At 48.5% G+C, this 24,144-nt stretch overlaps 1 protein-coding gene across 1 annotated transcript in view; it reads left to right on the plus strand.

Moving 5' to 3' along the window:
* Nucleotides 1-2,243: 2,243 nt before the first annotated feature.
* The window catches only part of LOC145340039 (dynactin subunit 1-like), a gene marked incomplete at its 5' end in the record, with an annotated part of 67,430 nt that continues 45,529 nt past the window's right edge, over nt 2,244-24,144 (plus strand). Inside the window, 2 exons of the mRNA XM_080184459.1 lie at nt 2,244-2,423; nt 8,695-8,892. Of these exons, the coding sequence (XP_080040585.1) occupies nt 2,244-2,423; nt 8,695-8,892 (378 nt within the window). The remainder of the gene's footprint in view (nt 2,424-8,694; nt 8,893-24,144) is intronic.

Below are 24,144 nucleotides of genomic sequence, written 5' to 3' on the forward strand. Positions count from 1 at the left end.
TGTTAGGGGTAAGTTTTTCACTCAGGGTGCCGAGTGAGTGGAATCGGCTGCCGTCGGTGGTGGTGGAGGCAGATTTGTTAGGGTCTTTTAAGAGACTTCTGGATGAGTATAAGGGACTTAGTAGGTAGGGATATGATTGGTGCAACTTGTGGGCCGAAGGGCCTGTTTGTGCTGTAGTTTTTCATGTTCTATGTATAGCTCTTGGGGCGAAAGGGATCAAGGGATATGGGGGGAAAGGGGATCGGGATATTGAATGCAATGATCAGCCGTGATCAAAATGAATGGTGGAGCCGGCTGGAAGGGCTGAATGGCCTCTTCTGCTTGTAGTTTCCAGGTGTCTGTGTTGTGAATCTATATAACACCCCTACTCACGTTTCTTTCCCCTTGTGTTTCTCAGCTGTGTGTGTTCCACATCACTGCCGTGAATATCCTTCCTCACTACTGCGTTCATTTCCTCTTTATCCAGCAATGCGACCTTTCTGTCTGTCCATATGAAATACTGACTACCCCCTGGATGTTCACTTCCCATCCCTGGGCACCCTGCAGCCAATGTCTGTATAATCCTGACTAGATCATACCCGTTTACACCTATTAGTGTGATTAATTCTCCCTTTCAGCTTGTCTGTTTAACATTACTGGTCTTGTTCCACTATCCTTCACTGTGGTCCTCTTGATCTGACCCTTGATTTCTCCACTTTTCTTATTCCCTTTCTGCCTTTTGTTGTTGATTCCTCGGACTCCTTGCATTGGTTCCCATCCTCCTGCCATTTTAGTTTAAACCCTCTCAAACAACACTTGGAAACACTCCCCAGGACATCAGACCTGGTCCTGCCCAGGTGTAACCAGTTCAATTTGTACAGGTCCCATCTCCCCCAGAACCAGTCCCAATGCCCCAGGAATCTGAAACCCTCCCCCGACACCATCTGTCCAGCCACGTATTTATCAATATGTTTGATTTGATTTATTATTGTCACATGAATTAACATACAATGAAAAGTATTGTTTCTTCTGTGCTATACAGACAGAGCATACTGTTCATAGAGGATATAGGGGTGAAAGAAAGGAGAGAGTGCAGAATGTAATGTTACAGTCACAGCTAGGGTGTAGAGAAAGATCAGCTTAATATAAGGTAGGTCATGTACCAACCAAAAGATAGTGCCACACAGACTGGCAAGTACATTTTCACATCACAGAATGACAAGGGAAGTAGGCACTCTCAGAATTGGCCAAGTGTCAGGAAGCAGAGAATAACTCCAACAACAGAAAATGCTAGAAAAGCTTAACAGATAGACAACATCTGTGGAGAGAGAATAGAGCCAACATTTCAAGTCAGGGTGAAGCTTCATCAGAGATGAAGACAAGATTTATACTGAGAGTTGGGGATGGGTGGTGGTGCTGTAACTGGATAAAGGGAATCATAGAATCAGACAGCGCAGAAAAGGCCCTTCAGCCCATCGAGTCACACTGATCCATTAGAACCATCTGATCTCCCATCTAATCAGCACTTAGTCCATAGCCCTGAATGTTAGGATGTGCCTAGTGCTCATCCAGGTACTTTTTAAAGGATGTGAGACATCCCGCCTCCAGCACCCTCCCAGGCAGCGCATTCCAGATCCTCACCACCCTCTGGGGAAAAAGGTTTTTCCTCAAATCCCCGAAACCTCCCACCCCTCACTTTTAACTTGTGTCCCCTCGTAACTGACCCTTCAACTCAGGGGAACAGCTGCTCCCTATCCACCCTGTCCTCAAAATCTGGAACACCTCAATCAGGTCCCCCTGTCTGCTCTGCTCCAGAGAAAACAACACAAGCCTATCCATCCTCTCTTCATAACTGAAGCCCTCCAGCCCAGGCAGCATCCTGGTGAACCTCCTCTGCACCCCCTCCAGTGCCATCACCTCCTGTTTACTGCAGTGGGACACAGATTGAAGGTGTTTGATTAAAAAAAACCAGGGGTGACATGAGGAAAGCCCTTTTTTTAAACTTTGAAGTTGTGATCTGGAATTTGCTGACTGATGATGTGCTGGACTCAGATTCAACAGGAACGTTGAGAAGCAATTCCTGAGCTATGGGGAAAGGACCGGAGAACTCCAAGAGCTGACAAGTCTGTATTTAGGGGACTCATGTCCAATCTCATTCCAATTCTTTTGATAATACGGAGGTTGCTGACCTGTGGCAGTAACAGCACAGGTGGAAGGTGGGAAACGTGTTTCTTTTGTCTTTAATGAGTGATCTCCTCCGACAGGTCTCCAGGTCTGCGACCTCAGCTTCGAGTGGGACATCAGCCACTCCATCCCCGTCTGCTGGTGAGAAGAGCAGCAGTGAGCCCAGTACTCCAGCACAGACTCCACTCGCTGCCCCTGTCATCCCCACACCAACAAGTGGGCTGCCATTGCCTCAGGCCCTTCCTCTGCTCTCTCCAAAGGTCAGTGACGGTTCATTCAATGTCTTTCCAATAACAGTTCAGGTTCTCTACTAGCTACACGTCAATCCCTGAAACAGGAACAGATAACGCAATCAGGGCGGTACGCTGGCACAGTGGTTAGCGCTGCTGCTTCACAGTGTCAGGGACCTGGGTTCGATTCCCGGCTTGGGCCACTGTCTGTGTGGAGTTTACACATTCTCCCCGTGCCTGCGTGGGTTTCCTCTGGGTGCTCCGGTTTCCTCCCACAAACCAAAGATGTGCAGATTAGGTTGATTGGCCGTGCCAAATTGACCCTAGTGTCAGGGGATTAGCAGGGTAAATGTGTGGGGTTATGGGAATAGGGCCTGGGTGGGATTGTTGATTGGTGCAGACTTATGCACTGTAGTGTTTCTATGAACTGACTACAAACAAATGCCATAGTTTGCAACAATGACATATAAACAGGATGAGGCCATTCTGCCCCTCATCAGAAGATTGTGGTAGATCTGGAACTGAAATTTAAAAAAAACCATTACCCCATATCCATCCCTAATTCCCCTTGGAGGGCAGTTAAGAGTCAAGCACATGGAACATAGAACATTACAGCGCAGAACAGGCCCTTCGGCCCACGATGTTGCGCCGACCAGTTACAAAACAATGACCCACTAACCTAAACCAATCCCTTTTCGTCCATAAACCTATCCACGGATCTCTTAAACGCCCCCAAACGAGGCGCATTTACAACTGCAGCAGGCAGGGCATTCCAATCCCTCACCACCCTCTGGGTAAAGAACCTACCCCTGACATCCGTCCTATAACTACCCCCCCTTAATTTAAAGCCATGCCCCCTCGTGCTAGATTTCTCCATCAGAGGAAAAAGGCTATTACTATCCACCCTATCTAAACCTCTAATTATCTTATATGTTTCAATAAGGTCCCCTCTTAGCTGCCTTCTTTCCAGCGAAAACAACCCCAAATCCCTCAGTCTCTCCTCATAGGACCTCCCCTCCATACCAGGCAACATCCTGGTAAACCTCCTCTGCACCCTCTCCAAAGCCTCCACATCCTTCCTGTAATGTGGGGACCAGAACTGCACACAATACTCCAAGTGCGGCTGCACCAGAGTTGTGTACAGTTGCAACATGACGCTGCGACTCCTAAATTCAATCCCCCTACCAATAAACGCCAAGACACCGTATGCCTTCTTAACTACCTTATCTACTTGATTCCCAACTTTCAGGGATCTATGTACACATACACCTAGATCCCTCTGTTCATCCACACTATTCAAAGTCCTCCCGTTAGCCCTATACTCGACACATCTGTTATTCCTACCAAAGTGAATTACCTCATTGCTGTGGCTCTGGAGTTAGTGTAGGCCAGACTGGGTAAGGACAGCAGATTTCCTTCCTTAAAGGATATTAGTGAAACAGGCTTTTCCAACAATGTTTTGATTTGGGCTTCACTGTTCAGGCTGAGGACAGAATGTAATCGTGAGAGCTAGATGGTGAATCGCAAAGGTAAGCGGTCAGAAATCCCCTGGGCTGCTGGCCTGCATCTTCAGGTCATCAAAGAAATTGGAAACGGCAGATGTAATATTCTCAGATTCCCCAGATTCTGGAAAGCTCCCGACAAATTGGAAAACTGCAAATGCAAGGCTATAATTTGAGAAATGAGTAATACAAAAATCAGACAATGACAGCCCATTCGGTCAAACATCTTATTATAGGGAAATGCTGGAATCTGTCATCACCCTATCCTTAACTCTAGACGGTCGTAATTGCCCAGAAACAGATGTTATGAGGGAGAATGGATCCCCTCTGAGATCTAACACCTGATCACTCAGAGAGGATTCCCTCGCCTCTGTTAAAGTGAGTGTGAAGTGGGAGGATCTGTGCCTTCAGCAATATAGAATTTTAGTCACTCTCTGAATTACAACCAGGCTGTGGCATCTTCCAGAATATTCTGAGTCTTCTGTGTTGACTGTTCTGTCTGGAATTTCTGTTTTCTTTGGTACCTTTGCTATCAGTTTGGAGCTTTCTCGAAGCCGTACAGGTGGCAGTAACTCTCTGTCCTCTTCATTTATATCTGTAATGACACATCAACAACCCCTAAAGGGGAGGCGGTTTAGAACGGAGTTGAGGAGGAACTTCTTCACTCAAAGGGTGGTGAATATCTGGAATTCTCTGCCCGTTGAAGTGGTGGAGGCTGCCTCGCTAAATATTTTTAAGAAGTGGGTTGATGGGTTTTTGATAAGAGAGGGGATTAAGGGTTATGGGGAGAGGGCGGGAAAGTGGAACTGAGACACGACAGATCAGCCATGATCTTATTGAATGGCGGGGCAGGCTCGAAGGGCTAGATGGCCTACTCCTGCTCCTATTTCTTATGTTCTTATGATTGGCCCCAGGTTACCAAAGCCATCAAACTCAAATCTAATAGGTTGCTGGTATCCAAGTGCCTGATTTAAGCTGATTGGTTAAATTCAAAAGCCTGTTCTGTTTCAAATCGATTGGCTAAATTCAAGAAAATTCAAAAGCCTGAAAGCTGTTTCCAAGGCAACCCTGCTGCTTGGCCTTTGATATAAATGTTTCAGTCTGTGTACTGGCACTGTATGTTCCTGGTTTTTATTAACTCCCTAAGCACTGAAAAAAAAAACCCTTTTAAGGGGGACCATGCAATACTTCACCTCGGCATTTTACACTTGTTTGTAATTTTGTAAACATCAAATTCTAACGTCCTATTTTAATCTCGACTGACCTTTGCAACTGGTAGCCCAACTGGCCTGTAGTTCCCTGCCCTCCCCCCTCCCCCAACATTCTTAAAACAGAGGAGAATATGTCCAATTTTCCAATCTGTGAAGGTTATCAGTTGGTATAATGTTAGAAGATGATAATGAAGTTATAAAGATTATAGTTATGTCATCTACAATGTCCTCAGTGACACAGGGATAGAAATCACATGGCTCAGTGAATTTGACTCTCCTCAGTGCCATTCTTTTCTCTGCTAATGTTATTTTGATGATTCCGTTCATTTCTCTCAATCCAGCATGCTAGCCTCTTTCTCTTCTGTAAATACTGATACAAGTCTGCCGTTTCCTTAATTTCATTAATGTCATCACCACCATCAGTTTACACCAGTCCACATTGCCCCTGACGACCTCGTTCTCTCCTAATATCATTGTTTAGTTTGTCTTCATTTCCTTTGATATTACCTTTTTGTAGCTCTTACTATCTCTGTGGTCACTTTTTGCTGTTCTTGTATCTCCTATTCCACAATCTGCTTTTCTCTGTATTTTTGTATGCTTTCTCTTGTAGTTTTATTACTGGAAGGAAAGACACAGTCAGCCTGTGCCTTCCCCAGGGTTTGTCCTTTCAGAGTTGACTTGTATCCTTCCTCCTACAGTGAGAAGTCTCACAACACCAGGTTAAAATCCAACGGGTTTATTTGGTATCATGAGCTTTTGGAACACTGCCCTGACACTCACCTGATGAAGGAGCAGTGCTCTGAAAACTCAAGCTACCAAATAACCTGGTTGGACTTTAACCTGGTGTTGTGAGACTTCTTACTGTGTTTACCCAAGTCCAACCCCAGCATCTCCACATCATGCTGCAGTATAAGTTGCTGTGCCAGTTTGAAATTTGGCATTTTTGTGTTTTTTCTGATTAATGGAGGAGGGAAACCTTCATTAATATCTACCTCTTTTCAGTTCCATTTTAATGTTATGGTCTCTTTACTCATCCACGGCAGTCTCTGGGAAATGGACATTTTTTTGCATAAACTGGTCCTGCCCACATTAAGTCCTTTTTTTGAAATACTCGTCTGCTTTCACTTTTCACCTTTCACCTGAACAGATTTGTCCTGTTTACTGTCTTACCCCAGTGGAATCAGCCTTACTTCAAGTGTAGAACCTTAGTATCTCCTTTGGCTTTCAATCACAACACTGTAATAGTGTTATGTTAGATAACATTTGGATCTTATAAAGACGTATAAGATAATGAAAGGGATGGATAGGGTAGAGGTAGAGAGATTCTTCCTGCTTAGAAAGGACAGCAGGACTAGAGGGCACAACCTCAAGATAAGGGGGGAGCAGTTTAGATCGGAGTTGAGGAGGAACTTCTTCACTCAAAGGGTGGTGAATCTCTGGAATTCTCTGCCTGTTGAAGTGGTGGAGGCTGCCTCGCTGAATATATTTAAGTCACGGGTAGATAGGTTTCTGATAGACAGGGGAATTAAGGGTTATGGGGAGAAAGAAGAAATAGCGAGGCACCTAGAGAAGAATTGTTTGATAGAGCAGACGCAGCACGGATTCGTTAAGGGGAAGTCGTGTTTGACAAATTTATTGGAATTCTATGAGGACGTGACTGGTGCGGTAGACAGAGGGGAACTGATGGATGTGGTGTTTCTCGATTTTCAAAAGACGTTTGATAAGGTGCCGCACAAAAGATTACTTCAGAAGGTTAGGGTGCATGGAGTTGGGGGTAAGGTGTTAGCGTGGATAGAGGATTGGTTGTCTAATAGGAAGCTGAGAGTTGGTATCAATGGGTGCTATTCTGATTGGCGGTTGGTGACTAGTGGAGTGCCGCAGGGATCGGTGCTGGGGCCTCAGCTATTTACCATTTATATAGATGATCTGGAGGAGGGGGCTGAGTGTAGGGTTTCAAAATTTGCTGATGATACAAAGTGGAAAAGCAAATTGTGCGGAGGGTGTGGAAAGTCTGCAGAGGGATCTAGACAGGCTGAGCGAGTGGGCGAGGACCTGGCAGATGGAGTACAATGTTAGCAAGTGTGAGGTTATCCACTTTGGCAGGAATAATAGTAGGAGGGATTATTATTTAAAGGGTGAAAAGCTGCAGCATGCTACGGTGCAGAGGGACCTGGGGGTCCTTGTGCATGAGTCGCAAAAACCCAGTCTGCAGGTGCAGCAGGTGGTCAGGAAGGCGAATGGGATGCTGGCCTTCATAGCGAGGGGGATTGAATATAAAAGCAGGGAGGTCTGGCTGCAACTGTACAGGGCACTGGTGAGGCTGCAGCTGGAGTACTGTGTGCAGTTTTGGTCGCCTCACTTGCGCAAGGATATTTTGGCCTTGGAGGGAGTGCAGAGGAGGTTCACTAGGCTGATACCGGAGTTCAGGGGGTTAGCCTATGAAGAGAGGCTGAATAGACTGGGTCTGTACTCGTTGGAGTTTAGAAGGATGAAGGGGGATCTTATAGAGACGAATAAGATAATGAAGGGGATGGATAGGATAGAGGTAGAGAGATTCTTCCTGCTCAGAAAGGACAGCAGGACTAGAGGGCACAGCCTCAAGATAAGGGGGGTGCAGTTTAGAACAGAGGTGAGGAGGAACTTCTTCACTCAAAGGGTGGTGAATCACTGGAATTCTCTGCCCGTTGAAGTGGTGGAGGCTGCCTCGCTAAATATTTTTAAGACGCAGGTTGATAGGTTTTTGATAAGAGAGGGGATTAAGGGTTATGGGGAGAGGGCGGGAATGTGGAACTGAGCCACGACGGATCAGCCATGATCTTATTGAATGGCGGGGCAGGCTCAGAGGGCTAGATGGCCTACTCCTGCTCCTATTTCTTATGTTCTTATAAATATTGATGTGCTGACATGAAATCTGACTGGTTAGTCAGTACGATGTGTAATATGCCAGATCTCCTTGTTGCTGAAAGCTATTCCAGATACACTGGAAGATTTATAGCGTTTCTGAACAGAGCAGGTCCAATTACCCCAAACTATATGAAAGTTAACATCATTCTGCCTCTGCTGCCTAGTCTCTCCATTTATACACAGAACATAGAACATTCCGGCGCAGTACAGGCCCTTCGGCCCTCGATGTTGCACCGACCAGTGGAACCAATCTAATGACCCTCTAACCTAAACTATTCCAATGTTATCCATATGCCTATCCACTGACCATTTGAACACCCTTAAAGTTGGCGAGTCCACAACTGCTGCAGGCAGGGCATTCCACACCCTTACTACCCTCTGAATAAAGAACCTACCTCTGACATCCGTCCTATAATTACCACCCCTTAATTTAAAGCTATGTCCCCTCGTGTTAGCCATTTATACAGCCTTGACAATGGGGTTTGATACAAATCCAACCCATAAACTCTCCACTGCTTCCACATAATGTTCAGTGTACCCCAAGCATTGCACAAATTGTCTTCATTCACTTGTTAACCATTTGATGAAGGGAGAGTCCGAGATTTGATCGCTGAATGCTTCTCTTTGGGATCGAGCTGGAGTTGTGTCCAGGGATGAGTAAACATTTTTCCATTGTGTTTGTAGGAGGAGGAGAATCTTCGAGCCCAGGTGAAGGATCTTGAAGAGAAACTGGAGACATTAAAAATGAAGAGGAATGAAGACCGAATCAAGCTGAAGGAGCTGGAGAAATTCCGAATTCAATTTGAGCAACTGCAGGAATGGAAGCAGAAGATGCAAGAACAGCAGAACGAGCTGCAGCGGCAACTCAAAGAGGCCAAAAAGGTTTGTGCTTCTCGCGTTATTAATGCATCTTCTCACGTTTCTCCCTCTCATGGTTTGCACACTCAGTTCAGTGGCTGTGAGCATGGTGAAGGGATCCACAAGATGCTCAGCATTGATTCAGCCAAACAGCAGGACATTGCTTAATTACAGGGGGGTGCTGTATATAGACTGTGTTTAATTACAGGGAGGCTGTATATGGACTGTGCTTAATTACAGAGGGGGCTGTATAAGGACTGGGTTTAATTAGAGGGGACTGTATATGGACTGTGTTTAACTACAAGGGGGAGCTGTATATGGACTGTGTTTAATTACAGGGGGAGCTGTACATGGACTGTGTTTAATTACAGGGGGAGCTGTATATGGACTGTGTTTAATTACGGGGAGGCTGTATATGGACTGTGCTTAATTACAGAGGGGGCTGTATAAGGACTGGGTTTAATTAGAGGGGACTGTATATGGACTGTGTTTAACTACAAGGGGGAGCTGTATATGGACTGTGTTTAATTACAGGGGGAGCTGTACATGGACTGTGTTTAATTACAGGGGGAGCTGTATATGGACTGTGTTTAATTACGGGGGAGCTGTATATGGACTGTGTTTAATTACAGGGGGAGCTGTATATGGACTGTGTTTAATTACAGGGGCTGTATATAGACCGTGTTTAATTAAGGGGGGGGTCTGTATATGGACTGTGTTTAAGCTGGATGCGGACTGTTTAATTACAAGAGGGGGGTTGTATATAGACTGTGTTTAATTACAGGAGTGCTGTACATGGACTGTGTTTAATTATGGGGGGGCGGTACATGGACTGTGTTTAATTATGGGGGGGGCGGTACATGGACTGTGTTTAATTATGGGGGGGGGGCGGTACATGGACTGTGTTTAATTATGGGGGGGCGGTACATGGACTGTGTTTAATTATGGGGGGGCGGTACATGGACTGTGTTTAATTATGGGGGGGCGGTACATGGACTGTGTTTAATTATGGGGGGGCGGTACATGGACTGTGTTTAATTATGGGGGGGCGGTACATGGACTGTGTTTAATTGTTGGTGGCTGTATGGACTGTGTTGAAATTACTGAGGTCAGTATGCAGACTGTATTTAATCTATGGGCTCGGTAAGTGACTGTATTTAATCACTAGGCCAGTATGTAAACTGTGTTAATTATTGGGGTCAGTATGCAGAGGAATGTGATGGATTGAGTTGTAAGGAGAAGCTGGATAGACTGGGACGTTTTTCTCTGGAGTGTAGGAGGCTGAGGGGTGATCTTATTGAGGTCTATAAAATAATGAGGGGCACAGATCAGCTAGATAGTCAATATCTAGGAATAGATAGGGTGGACTCTCAGAGGCTATTTCCCCGGGTTGAAATGGTTGCTACGAGAGGACACAGATTTAAGGTGCAAGGAGGGAAATTCAGAAGTGATGTTAGGGGTAAGTTTTTCACTGAGGGTGGTGAGTGAATGGAATCGGCTGCCGTCAGTGGTGGTGGAGGCGAACTCGCTGGGGTCTTTTAAAAGACTTCTGGATGAGTATATGGGGTTTAATGAGATTGAGGGTTATAGATAGGTCTGTAGGTTGGTAGGTGTTGATGTGATCGGTGCAACTCGTGGGCCGAAGGGCCTGTTTGTGCTGTAGTGTTCTATGTTCTATCTTTTCCCAAAGGTAGGGGAGTCTAAAACTAGAGGGCATAGGTTTAAGGTGAGAGGGGAGAGATACAACAGTGTCCAGAGGGGTAATTTTTTCTCACAGAGGGTGGTGAGTGTCTGGAACAAGCTGCCAGAGATAGCAGTAGTAGAGGTGGGTACAATTTTATCTTTTAAAAAGTATTTAGTTAGTTACATGGGTACGATGGGTATAAAGGGATATGGGCCAAATGTGGGCAACTGGGACTAGCTTAGAACGTAGAACACTACAGCACAAACAGGCCCTTTGGCCCACAAGTTGCGCCGATCATATCCATACCTACCAGGCCATTCAACTATCTGTAACTCCCAATCCCATTAAATCCCATATACTCATCCAGAAGTCTTTTAAAAGGCCCCAGCGAGTTCGCCTCCACCACCACCGACGGCAGCCGATTCCATTCACTCACCACCCCCTGAGTGAAAAACTTACCCCTAACATCTCCTCTGTACTTGCTTCCCAGCACCTTAAACCTGTGTCCTCTCATAGCGAACATTTCAACCCGGGGAAATAGCCTCCGAGAATCCACCCTATCTATTCCTCTCAACATTTTATAAACCTCTATCAGGTCGCCTCTCAACTTCTGTCTCTCAGGGAGAAGAGACCCAGCTCCCTCAACCTATCTTCATAAGGCATGCCTCCCAATCCAGGCAACATCCTTGTAAATCTCCTCTGTACCCTTTCAATAGCTTCCACATCCTTCCTGTAGTGAGGCGACCAGAACTGCGCACAGTACTCCAAGTGGGGTCTGACAAGGGTCTTATAAAGTTGCAGCATTACCTCCCGACTCCTATACTCAATCCCTCGATTAATGAAGGCCAGTACACCATACGCCTTCTTGACCACATCCTCCACCTGCGAGGCCAATTTAAGAGTCCTATGGACCCGGACCTCAAGATCCTCCTGCTCTTCAACACTACTCAGACTCCTACCCTTGATATTTGTACTCCTTCATCCCATTGGTCCTGCCAAAATGGACCACTACACATTTATCCGCGTTGAAGTCCATCTGCCACTTCTCCGCCCAGTCTTGCATCCTATCTATGTCACGCTGCAACTTCTGACATCCCTCCAGACTATCCACAACACCACCAACCTTCGTATCATTGGTGAACTTACTAACCCATCCCTCCACTTCCTCATCCAGGTCATTTATGAAAATGACAAACAGCAAGGGTCCTAGAACAGATCCCTGGGGCACTCCGCTGGTGACCGAGCTCCATACAGAAAAAGACCCATCCACAACCACTCTCTGCCTTCTGCAGGCAAGCCAGTTCTGGATCCACAAGGCCAAAGCCCCTTGGATCCCATGCCCTCTCACCTTCTCAAGAAGTCTTGCACGGGGGGCCTTATCAAACACCTTGCTGAAGTCCATGTAAACCACATCCACCGCTCTTCCTTCGTCAATGTGTTCAGTCACATTTTCAAAGAACTCAACTAGGCTCGTAAGGCATGACCTGCCCTTGACAAAGCCGTGCTGACTATTCCTGATCATACTAAACTTCTCTAAATGCTCATAAATCTTGTCCTTCAGAATCCTCTCCATCAGCTTACCAACCACTGAGGTCAGACTCACCGGTCGGTAATTTCCCGGGCTATCCCTGTTCCCTTTGTGGAAAATAGGAACCACGTCCGCAATCCTCCGGAACCTCTCCCATCTCCATTGACGATGTGGAGATCATCGCCAGGGACTCTGCAATCACTTCCCTCACCTCCCACAGTATCCTAGAATCTAGAACATGGAATATTACAGCGCAGTACAGGCCCTTCGGCCCTCGATGTTGCGCCAACCAGTGAAACCAATCTAATGACCCTCTAACCTAAACTATTCCAATGTTATCCATATGCCTATCCACTGACCATTTGAATGCCCTGAAAGTTGGCGAGTCCACAACTGCTGCAGGCAGGGCATTCCACACCCTTACTACCCTCTGAGTAAAGAACCTACCTCTGACATCCGTCCTATAATTACCACCCCTTAATTTAAAGCTATGTCCCCTCGTGTTAGCCATCACCATACGAGGTAAAAGGCTCTCACTGTCCACCCTATCCAATCCTTTGATCATCTTGTGTGCCTCAATTAGGTCACCTCGTAACCTTCTTCTCTCCAATGAAAATAACCTCAAGTCCCTCAGCCTTTCCTCATAAGACCTTCCCACCATACCAGGCAACATCCTGGTAAACCTCCTCTGCACCCTTTCCAATGCCTCCACATCTTTCTTATAATGCGGCGACCAGAACTATACGCAATACTCCAAGTGCGGCCGCACCAGAGTTTTGTACAGTTGTAACATGACGTCACGGCTCTGAAATTCAATCCCTCTACCAATAAAAGCTAACACACCGTATGCCTTCTTAACAACCTTATCAACCTGGGTGCCAACTTTCAGGGAGCTATGCACAAGTACCCTGAGGTCCCTCTGCTCGTTGACACTACCAAGAGTCCTTCCATTCGCCCTATATTCTGTACTCCTGTTACTGTCACCAAAGTGAATCACCTCACCCTTTTCCGTATTAAACTCCATTTGCCACCTCTCGGCCCAGCTCTGCAGCTTATCTATGTCCCTCTGCAAACTGTAACATCCATCCTCACTGTCTACAACTCCTCCAACTTTGGTGTCGGCAAATTTACTAATCCACCCTTCTACACCCTCATCTCGGTCATTTATAAAAATGGGGTACATCCCATCCGGTCCCGGCGACTTATCTATCTTGATGGAACTTAATTTAGCTCAGGGGTTTCAAAAAATAAAGGGTGGCGTGGACAAGTTGGACTGAAGGGCCTGTTTCCATGCTGTAAAACTCTGTGATTCTAAGTCTCTGGGAGCTGATGGCCTGCAGCCGAGGGTACTAAAGGAGGTGGCAGCAGAGGCAGTGGAAACGTTGGCCATGATATTCCAAAATTTCTTGGATTCTGGGAAGGTCCTGGTGGAGTTGAAACTTGTTAATGTGATGGTCCGATTCAAAAAGGGAGAGAGGCAAAAAGTAGGAAACTGTCGGCCGGTTAGCTTGATCTGTGTGCTGGGGAAGGTTCTAGAATCAATCAATAAGGAGGGGATGACTGAGCATTTGGAAAGACAAAGTTGAATCCACCGTTATCAGCAGTTTTATGGAGGCAAAGTCATACTTGACAAACTTGCTTGAATTCCTTGAGGACAGAACCAGCAAGCTGGATAATGGGGAAGCTGTGAATGTGATATATCTAAACTTCCAGAAGGCATTTGACAAAGTGTCACATGAAAGACTGATCCAGAAGGTGAGATCACAGGGGATTGGGGATCGAGTACTGGATCGGATTAAGGATTGGCTGACTGACAGAAAGCAAACGGTTGGGATCAATGAACCCTTCGCTGGGTGGCAAATTGTAACTAGCGGGGAGTTACAGGGGTCAGTCCCCGGACCCAGTGAAATGTAACTAGCGGGGAGTTACAGGGGTCAGTCCCCGGACACGGTGAAATGTAACTAGCGGGGAGTTACAGGGGTCAGTCCCCGGACCCAGTGAAATGTAACTAGCGGGGAGTTACAGGGGTCAGTCCCCGGACACGGTGAAATGTAACTAGCGGGGAGTTACAGGGGTCAGTCCCCGGACACGGTGAAATGTAACTAGCGGGGAGTTACAGGGGTCAGTCCCCGGACCCGGTGAAATGTAACTAGCGGGGAGTTACAGGGGTCAGTCCCCGGACACGGTGAAATGTAACTAGCGGGGAGTTACAGGGGTCAGTCCCCGGACACGGTGAAATGTAACTAGCGGGGAGTTACAGGGGTCAGTCCCCGGACACGGTGAAATGTAACTAGCGGGGAGTTACAGGGGTCAGTCCCCGGACACGGTGAAATGTAACTAGCGGGGAGTTACAGGGGTCAGTCCCCGGACCCGGTGAAATGTAACTAGCGGGGAGTTACAGGGGTCAGTCCCCGGACACGGTGAAATGTAACTAGCGGGGAGTTACAGGGGTCAGTCCCCGGACACGGTGAAATGTAACTAGCGGGGAGTTACAGGGGTCAGTCCCCGGACACGGTGAAATGTAACTAGCGGGGAGTTACAGGGGTCAGTCCCCGGACACGGTGAAATGTAACTAGCGGGGAGTTACAGGGGTCAGTCCCCGGACACGGTGAAATGTAACTAGCGGGGAGTTACAGGGGTCAGTCCCCGGACACGGTGAAATGTAACTAGCGGGGAGTTACAGGGGTCAGTCCCCGGACACGGTGAAATGTAACTAGCGGGGAGTTACAGGGGTCAGTCCCCGGACACGGTGAAATGTAACTAGCGGGGAGTTACAGGGGTCAGTCCCCGGACACGGTGAAATGTAACTAGCGGGGAGTTACAGGGGTCAGTCCCCGGACACGGTGAAATGTAACTAGCGGGGAGTTACAGGGGTCAGTGCCCGAAGCTCAAATCTTCACTTTCTGTATAAATGATGTGTAAACAGGGACAGAGTATAAGATAGCAACATTTACAGGTGATACTAAAACAGGTGGAAAGCAGATCGTGAAGAGGATATGAAGATTTTATGGATGGATATCGATAGGCTCGGAGAATGGGACAGATTTTGGCAGCTGGGGATTAATGTGTAGAGATGTGAGGTTTTCCGTTTCGGCAGAAGAAATACAACGGCAAATTATTCCCGAAGTGGAAAGAAGCTTCAAAACATGTCCGAGTGTCTGTGTTCGGGGCAGAGGGATCTGGGTGCGTGTGTTCGGGGCAGAGGGATCTGGGTGCGTGTGTTCGGGGCAGAGGGATCTGGGTGCGTGTGTTCGGGGCAGAGGGATCTGGGTGCGTGTGTTCGGGGCAGAGGGATCTGGGTGCGTGTGTTCGGGGCAGAGGGATCTGGGTGCGTGTGTTCGGGGCAGAGGGATCTGGGTGCGTGTGTTCGGGGCAGAGGGATCTGGGTGCGTGTGTTCGGGGCAGAGGGATCTGGGTGCGTGTGTTCGGGGCAGAGGGATCTGGGTGCGTGTGTTCTGGGCAGAGGGATCTGGGTGTGTGTGTTCGGGGCGGAGGGATCTGGGTGTGTGTGTTCTGGGCAGAGGGGCCTGGGTGTGTGTGTTCTGGGCAGAGGGATCTGGGTGTGTGTGTTCGGGGCAGAGGGATCTGGGTGCGTGTGTTCTGGGCAGAGGGATCTGGGTGCGTGTGTTCTGGGCAGAGGGATCTGGGTGCGTGTGTTCTGGGCAGAGGGATCTGGGTGCGTGTGTTCGGGGCAGAGGGATCTGGGTGCGTGTGTTCGGGGCAGAGGGATCTGGGTGCGTGTGTTCGGGGCAGAGGGATCTGGGTGCGTGTGTTCGGGGCAGAGGGATCTGGGTGCGTGTGTTCGGGGCAGAGGGATCTGGGTGCGTGTGTTCGGGGCAGAGGGATCTGGGTGCGTGTGTTCGGGGCAGAGGGATCTGGGTGCGTGTGTTCGGGGCAGAGGGATCTGGGTGCGTGTGTTCTGGGCAGAAGGATCTGGGTGCGTGTGTTCGGGGCAGAGGGATCTGGGTGCGTGTGTTCTGGGCAGAGGGATCTGGGTGCGTGTGTTCTGGGCAGAGGGATCTGGGTGCGTGTGTTCGGGGCAGAGGGATCTGGGTGCGTGTGTTCTGGGCAGAGGGATCTGGGTGCGTGTGTTCTGGGCAGAGGGATCTGGGTGTGTGTGTTCGGGGCAGAGGGATCTGGGTGCGTGTGTTCTGGGCAGAGGGATCTGGGTGCGTGTGTTCGGGGCAGAGGGATCTGGGTGCGTGTGTTCGGGGCAGAGGGATCTGGGTGCGTGTGTTCGGGGCAGAGGGATCTGGGTGCGTGTGTTCGGGGCAGAGGGATCTGGGTGCGTGTGTTCTGGGCAGAGGGGTCTGGGTGCGTGTGTTCGGGGCAGAGGGATCTGGGTGCGTGTGTTCTGGGCAGAGGGATCTGGGTGCGTGTGTTCTGGGCAGAGGGATCTGGGTGTGTGTGTTCTGGGCAGAGGGATCTGGGTGTGTGTGTTCTGGGCAGAGGGATCTGGGTGTGTGTGTTCTGGGCAGAGGGATCTGGGTGCGTGTGTTCTGGGCAGAGGGATCTGGGTGTGTGTGTTCTGGGCAGAGGGATCTGGGTGCGTGTGTTCTGGGCAGAGGGATCTGGGTGCGTGTGTTCTGGGCAGAGGGATCTGGGTGCGTGTGTTCTGGGCAGAGGGATCTGGGTGCGTGTGTTCGGGGCAGAGGGATCTGGGTGTGTGTGTTCTGGGCAGAGGGATCTGGGTGCGTGTGTTCTGGGCAGAGGGATCTGGGTGCGTGTGTTCTGGGCAGAGGGATCTGGGTGTGTGTGTTCGGGGCAGAGGGATCTGGGTGCGTGTGTTCGGGGCAGAGGGATCTGGGTGTGTGTGTTCGGGGCAGAGGGATCTGGGTGTGTGTGTTCGGGGCAGAGGGATCTGGGTGCGTGTGTTCGGGGCAGAGGGATCGAGTTTTGTGAGGAAGTGACGAAGATGTTGGTGAGGGGTTTTTTGCATGGTATTTATTAATGAAACTGGCATGGAGTCTACAGAAATAAGGCAAACAGGTTGGGAGGTCATGGAACCTTTACAGATTAAGGGGGAGGAGGTGCTGGCTGTCTTGAGGCAAATCAGAGTGGATAAATCCCCAGGACCGGACAGGGTATTCCCCTGGACCTTGAGGGAGACTAGTGTTGAAATTACAGGGGCCCTGGCAGATATATTTAAAATGTTGGTACTCACGGGTGAGGTGCTGGATGATTGGAGGATAGCTCATTTGTTCCATTGTTTAAAAAAGGCTTAAACAGTAATCCAGGAAATTATAGGCTGGTAAACTTGATGTCGATAGCAGGTAAATTCCTGGAAGGAGTACTAAGAGATAGGATTTACAAATATTTGGATAGACACGGACTTACTGGGGAGAGTCAACATGGCTTTGTGTGTGGTAGGTCATGTTTGACCAATCTATTTGAGTTTTTCGAGGAGGTTACCAGGAAAGTGGATGAAGGGAAGGCGGTGGACGTTGTCTACCTGGATTTCAGCAAGGCCTTTGACAAGGTCCCTCAGGGGAAGTTAGTTGGGAAGGTTCAGTCACTAGGTATACATGGAGAGGTAGTAAATTGGATTAGACACTGGCTCAATGGAAGAAGCCAGAGAGTGGTTGTGGAGGATTGCTTCTCTGAGTGGAGGCCTGTGTCAAGTGGAGTGCTGCAGGGATCAGTGTTGTGTCCATTGCTGTTTGTCATCTATATGAGGTTAAGGGAAGGGGATATTAAGCAGAGATATATGGAGTTGGGGTGGAAACTAAAGGCCAAGTCTGATAGAGTGGTTATCTCCGGACTCTTGCCTGTGCCACGGGATAGTTTAGAGAGGAACAGAGAGAGGGAAAGTTTGAACTCGTGGCTGAGGGGATGGTGCAGGAGGGAGGGGTTCAGGTACTTGAGCAATTGGGGCTCATTCTGGGGAAGGTGGGACCTCTATAAGAGTGATGGTCTACACCTGAATCAGAGGGGGACCAATATCCTGGGGGGTAAATTTGCTAAGGCTATCCAGTTAGGTTTAAACTGATTCGGAGGGGGGGGTGGGATCCTGAGTAGAGGGGTTGAAAGTGAGGGGGACATAGATGGGGACTGCAATGCACAGCATCGCAGGGGTGGGGTGGAGCAGGGTTTGAAATGTGTATACTTTAATGCGAGGAGTATTCGCAATAAAGTGGATGAACTTGCAGCGTGGATCAGTACCTGGGACTTTGATGTTGTGGCCATTTCAGAGACATGGATAGAGCAGGGGCAGGAATGGTTGCTGCAGGTCCCGGGGTTCAAATGTTTTAGTCGGAGTAGAGAAGGAGGTGGGGGGGGGGTAGCATTATTGGTCAGGGACTGTATCACAGTGTCAGAGAGGAAGTTTGATGAGGACTTGTCTGTTGAGGATAGCGGATAGGAGACAGAGGGTGGTGGTTGATGGTAAATATTCATCATGGAGTTCGGTTACGAGTGGTGTGCCTCAGGGATCTGTTTTGGGGCCACTGCTGTTTGTAATTTTTATTAATGATCTGGATGAGGGTATAGTTGGGTGGATTAGTCAGTTTGCTGATGACACCAAAGTCGGAGGTGTGGTATATAGTGATGAAGGGTGTCATAGTTTGCAGGAAGACTTAGACAGGTTGCAGAGCTGGGCCGAGAGGTGGCGGATGGAGTTTAATGCGGAGAAGTGTGAGGTAATTCACTTTGGTAGGAATAACAGATGTGTCGAGTATAGGGCTAACGGGAGGACTTTGAATAGTGTGGAGGAGCAGAGGGATCTAGGTGTATGTGTACATAGATCCCTGAAAGTTGGGAGTCGAGTAGATAAGGTTGTTAAGAAGGCATACGGTGTCTTGGCGTTTATTGGTAGGGGGATTGAATTTAGGAGTCGCAGCGTCATGTTGCAACTGTACACTACTCTAGTGCGGCCGCACTTGGAGTACTGTGTGCAGTTCTGGTCCCCACATTACAGGAAGGATGTGGAGGCTTTGGAGAGGGTGCAGAGGAGGTTTACCAGGATGTTGCCTGGTATGGAGGGGAGGTCCTATGAGGAGAGGCTGAGGGATTTGGGGTTGTTTTCGCTGGAAAGAAGGCAGCTAAGAGGGGATCTTATTGAAACATATAAGATGATTAGAGGTTTAGATAGGGTGGATAGTGATAGCCTTTTTCCTCGGATGGAGAAAGCTAGCACGAGGGGGCATGGCTTTAAATTAAGGGGGGGTAGTTAATTTACTGGAGTTCTATGAGGATGTGTCTAGGGTGGTGGATAGAGGAGAGCCGGTGGATGTGGTCTTTCTGGATTTTCAGAAGGCGTTTGATAAGGTGCCTCACAAGAGGTTACTGCAGAAGGTCAGAGGACATGGAGTTGGGGGTAGGGTGTTAGCGTGGATAGAGGATTGGTTGTCAAATAGGAGGCAGAGAGTGGGGGTCAATGGGTGCTATTCGGATTGGCGGTTGGTGACTAGTGGGGTGCCCCAGGGGTCGGTGCTGGGGCCTCAGCTATTTACCATTTATATAGATGATCTGGAGGAGGGAACCGAGTGTAGGGTGTCGAAATTTGCTGATGACACCAAGATTGGGGGAAGGCAAATTGTGCGGAGGGTGTGGAGAGTCTGCAGAAGGATCTAGATAGGCTGGGCGAATGGGCCAGGAAATGGCAAATGGAATTTAATGTTGGCAAGTGTGAGGTGGTCCACTTTGGTAGGAAGAATGGTAGGAAGGACTATTACTTACGTGGCGAAAAACTGCAGCAGGCGACGGTGCAGAGGGACCTCGGGGTCCTTGTGCATGAGTCGCAAAAACCCAGCCTGCAGGTGCAGCAGGTGGTCAGGAAGGCGAATGGGATGCTGGCCTTCATAGCGAGGGGGATTGAATATAAAAGTAGGGAGGTCTTGCTGCAGCTGTATAGGGCATTGGTGAGGCCGCAGCTGGAGTACTGTGTGCAGTTTTGGGCGCCGCACCTGCGCAAGGATATTTTGGCCTTGGAGGGAGTGCAGAGGAGGTTTACTAGGCTGATACCGGAGTTGAGGGGGTTGAGCTATGAGGAGAGGCTGAATAAACTAGGCTTGTACTCGTTAGAGTTTAGAAGAATGAGGGGAGATCTCATTGAGACGTATAAGATGATGAATGGGATGGATAGCATAGAGGTGGAGAGACTCTTCCCGCTCAAAAAAGACAGTAGGACTAGGGGGCACAGCCTCAAGATAAAGGGGAGGTGGTTTAGAACGGAGTTGAGGAGGAACTTCTTCACTCAAAGGGTGGTGAATATCTGGAATTCTCTGCCCGTTGAAGTGGTGGAGGCTGCCTCGCTAAATATTTTTAAGAAGCGGGTTGATGGGTTTTTGATAAGAGAGGGGATTAAGGGTTATGGGGAGAGGGCGGGAAAGTGGAACTGAGCCACGACAGATCAGCCATGATCTTATTGAATGGCGGGGCAGTCTCGAAGGGCTAGATGGCCTACTCCTGCTCCTATTTCTTATGTTCTTATAGGACGGATGTCAGGGGTAGGTTCTTTACCCAGAGGGTGGTGAGGGATTGGAATGCCCTGCCTGCTGCAGTTGTAAATGCGCCTAGTTTGGGGGCGTTTAAGAGATCCGTGGATAGGTTTATGGACGAGAAGGGATTGGTTTGGGTTAGTGGGTCATTGTTTTGTAACTGGTCGGCGCAACATCGTGGGCCGAAGGGCCTGTTCTGCGCTGTTATGTTCTATGTTCTATATCAACGATCTGAATGATAATGTGGTAAATTGGATCAGCAAATTTGCTGATTGGAGGTGTAGTGGACAGTGAGGAAGGACTTTAAAGCTTGCAGAGGGATTTGGACCAACTAGAAAAATGGGCTGAAAAATGGCAAATGGAATTTAACGCAGACAAATGTGAGGTATTGCACTTTGGAAGGACAAACCAAAGTAGAACGTACAGGGTAAATGGTAGGACTCTGAAGAGTACAGTTGAACCGAGGGATCTGGGAATACAGGTACAGAATTCCCTAAAAGTGACGTCACAGATGGATAGGGTCGTAAAGAGTGCTTTTGGTACATTGGCCTTTATAAATCAGAGTATCGAGTATAAAAGTTGGAGTGTTATGGTAAGGTTATATAAGGCATTGGTGAGGCTGAATTTAGAGTATTGTGTACAGTTTTGGTCACCTAGTTACAGGAAGGATGTAAATAAGGTTGAAAGAGTGCAGAGAAGGTTCACAAGGATGTTTCCGGGACTTGAGAAGCTGAGTTAGAGAGATTGAATAGGTTAGGACTTTATTCCCTGGAGTGTAGAAGAATGAGGGGAGATTTGATAGAGGTGTATAAGATTTTGATGGGTATAGATAGAGTGAATGCAAGCAGGCTTTTTCCACTGAGGCTAGAGGAGAAAAAACCAGAGGGCATGGGTTAAGGGTGAAAGGAGAAAAGTTTAAAGGGAATATTAGGGGGGGTTTCTTCACACAGAGTGTGGTGGGAGTGTGGAATGAGCTGCCGGATAAAGTGGTAAATGCGGGGTCACTTTTAACATTTAAGAAAAACTGGTTTGATTAGTAAGTTTGCGGACGACACAAAGGTTGGTGGATTTGTGGATAGCGATGAGGACCATCAGAGGATACAGCAGGATATAGATCAGTTGGAGACTTGGATGGAGAGATGGCGGACGGAGTTTAATCTAGACAAATGTGAGGTAATGTATTTTGGAAGGTCTAATACAGATAGGAAATATACAGTAAATGGCAGAACCCTTAAGAGTATTGATAGGCAGAGGGATCTGGGTGTACAGGTACACAGGTCACTGAAAGGGGCAATTCTGGCTGCCGTACTACCAGAACAAAGAAAATTCCAGCTCAGGAACAGGCCCTTTGGCCCCTCCAATCCTGCACCGACCATGCTGCCCCGACTGAACTAAAACCCCCTCTCCTTCCAGGGACCGTATCCCTCTATTCCCACCCTATTCATGGATTTGTCCAGACGCCCCTTAAAACTCACTACCGTATCCGCTTCCACTCCCTCCCCCGGCAGCGAGTTCCAGGCACCCACCACCCTCTGTGTAAAAAATCTGCCTCGTACATCTCCTTTAAACAGAGTAAAGGTAAGCGATTACCTTTGTAAATATTTTCGTGGGCTTTTTAACAGCGTTTCTGCTTTATAAGTTAGACGGGAAGTGGGCCGCGGGGCTTTGTGTGAAGAGATTTTTTACCGTGCAAAGTTGAAAAGGAGGATTGCAGTAGACAGCGGGCAGCGGAGTGAGAGGGAAGCAGAGTGAGCTGTAAGGGCTTTAGATAACAGGGCTTGGGAGAAAAGGGCCAGGTAAATTTAAGTTCTTAACTGTGTTCAGAAATCATTAGGAGACTGCTATGGAGGGGTATGTGATGAGCTGTTTCTGTATGATGTGGGAGCTGGTGGACCCCAGGGTCCTTCCCAGTGACCATGTCTTCAGTAAGTGCTGGATGCTGCAAGAGCTCCAGCTCAAAGTAGATGAGCTGAACTCTGTGCGACAGACACTGAGGCTCATCAGGGGGAGGGAGTGTAACCTGGATAAAGGGGTACAAGAGAGATTCACACCCCCGAGACTGGCTAACTCTGAGGGTCAGGAACAAGAGGGTGCTGCTGAGGGGAGTAATGGTGAGAGGAAGGAGGGGGGAGTGGGGAGGAAAGAGGAGAGGAAGGAGGGGGGAGTAGAACATAGAACATTACAGCGCAGAACAGGCCCTTCGGCCCACGATGTTGCGCCGACCAGTTAAAAAAACAATGACCCTCTAACCTAAACCAATCCCTTTTCGTCCATAAACCTATCCACGGATCTCTTAAACGCCCCCAAACTAGGTGCATTTACAACTGCAGCAGGCAGGGCATTCCAATCCCTCACCGCCCTCTGGGTAAAGAACCTACCCCTGACATCCGTCCTATAACTACCCCCCCTTAATTTAAAGCCATGCCCCCTCGTGCTAGCTTTCTCCATCCGAGGAAAAAGGCTATCACTGTCCACCCTATCTAAACCTCTAATCATCTTATATGTTTCAATAAGGTCCCCTCTTAGCCGCCTTCTTTCTCGCGAAAACAACCCCAAATCCCTCAGTCTCTCCTCATAGGATCTCCCCTCCATACCAGGCAACATCCTGGTAAACCTCCTCTGCACCCTCTCCAAAGCCTCCACATCCTTCCTGTAATGTGGGGACCAGAACTGCACACAATACTCCAAGTGCGGCTGCACCAGAGTTGTGTACAGTTGCAACATGACGCTGCGACTCCTAAATTCAATCCCCCTGCCAATAAACGCCAAGACACCGTATGCCTTCTGAACAACCTTATCTACTTGATTCCCAACTTTCAGGGATCTATGCACACACACACCCAGATCCTTCTGTTCATCCACACTATTCAAAGTCCTCCCGTTAGCCCTATACTCGACACATCTGTTATTCCTACCAAAGTGAATTACCTCACAGTTCTCCGCATTAAACTCCATCCGCCACCTCTCGGCCCAGCTCTGCAATCTGTCTGAGTCTTCCTGCAAACTATGACACCCTTCCTCACAATCTACCACACCTCCGACTTTGGTGTCATCAGCAAATTTACTAATCCACCCAACTATACCCTCATCCAGATCATTAATAAAAATTACAAACAGCAGTGGCCCCAAAACAGATCCCTGAGGCACACCTCAGGGAGGAAGGGTGAGAGGAAGGAGGGGGGAGTGGGGAGGAAGGGTGAGAGGAAGGAGGGGGGAGTGGGGAGGAAGGGTGGGAGGAAGGAGGGGGGGACCCAAATGCCTCAGCCTCTCAATCTGCACAACAGGTTTGAGGTTCTTGCTCCCAGTGCGGACAAGGACGAGGGCTGTAAGGTAGACGAGCAAACTGCCCACGGTACAGTGGTGCAGACACAGGACAAAGAGGAAGAACTAAAGAGGAATGTAGTGGTAATTGGGGATAGTGTGGTTAGGGGTATTGACACTGTCCTTTGTCAGAATGATAAAGAATACAGAAGGGTGTGTTGTCTGCCTGGTGCTCGGGTCCGGGATGTCTCATCTGGGCTGCAGAGGAACCTGGAGTGGGAGGGTGAGAATCCGGTCGTTGTGGTTCATGTGGGTGCCAACGACATTGGCAAAATGGGAACTAAGGATCTGCAGAGGGAGTATGA

This window comes from Carcharhinus amblyrhynchos, unplaced genomic scaffold (assembly GCF_965287045.1).
Source record: "Carcharhinus amblyrhynchos unplaced genomic scaffold, sCarAmb.v2.hapA scaffold_735, whole genome shotgun sequence".
NCBI lineage: Eukaryota > Metazoa > Chordata > Chondrichthyes > Carcharhiniformes > Carcharhinidae > Carcharhinus > Carcharhinus amblyrhynchos.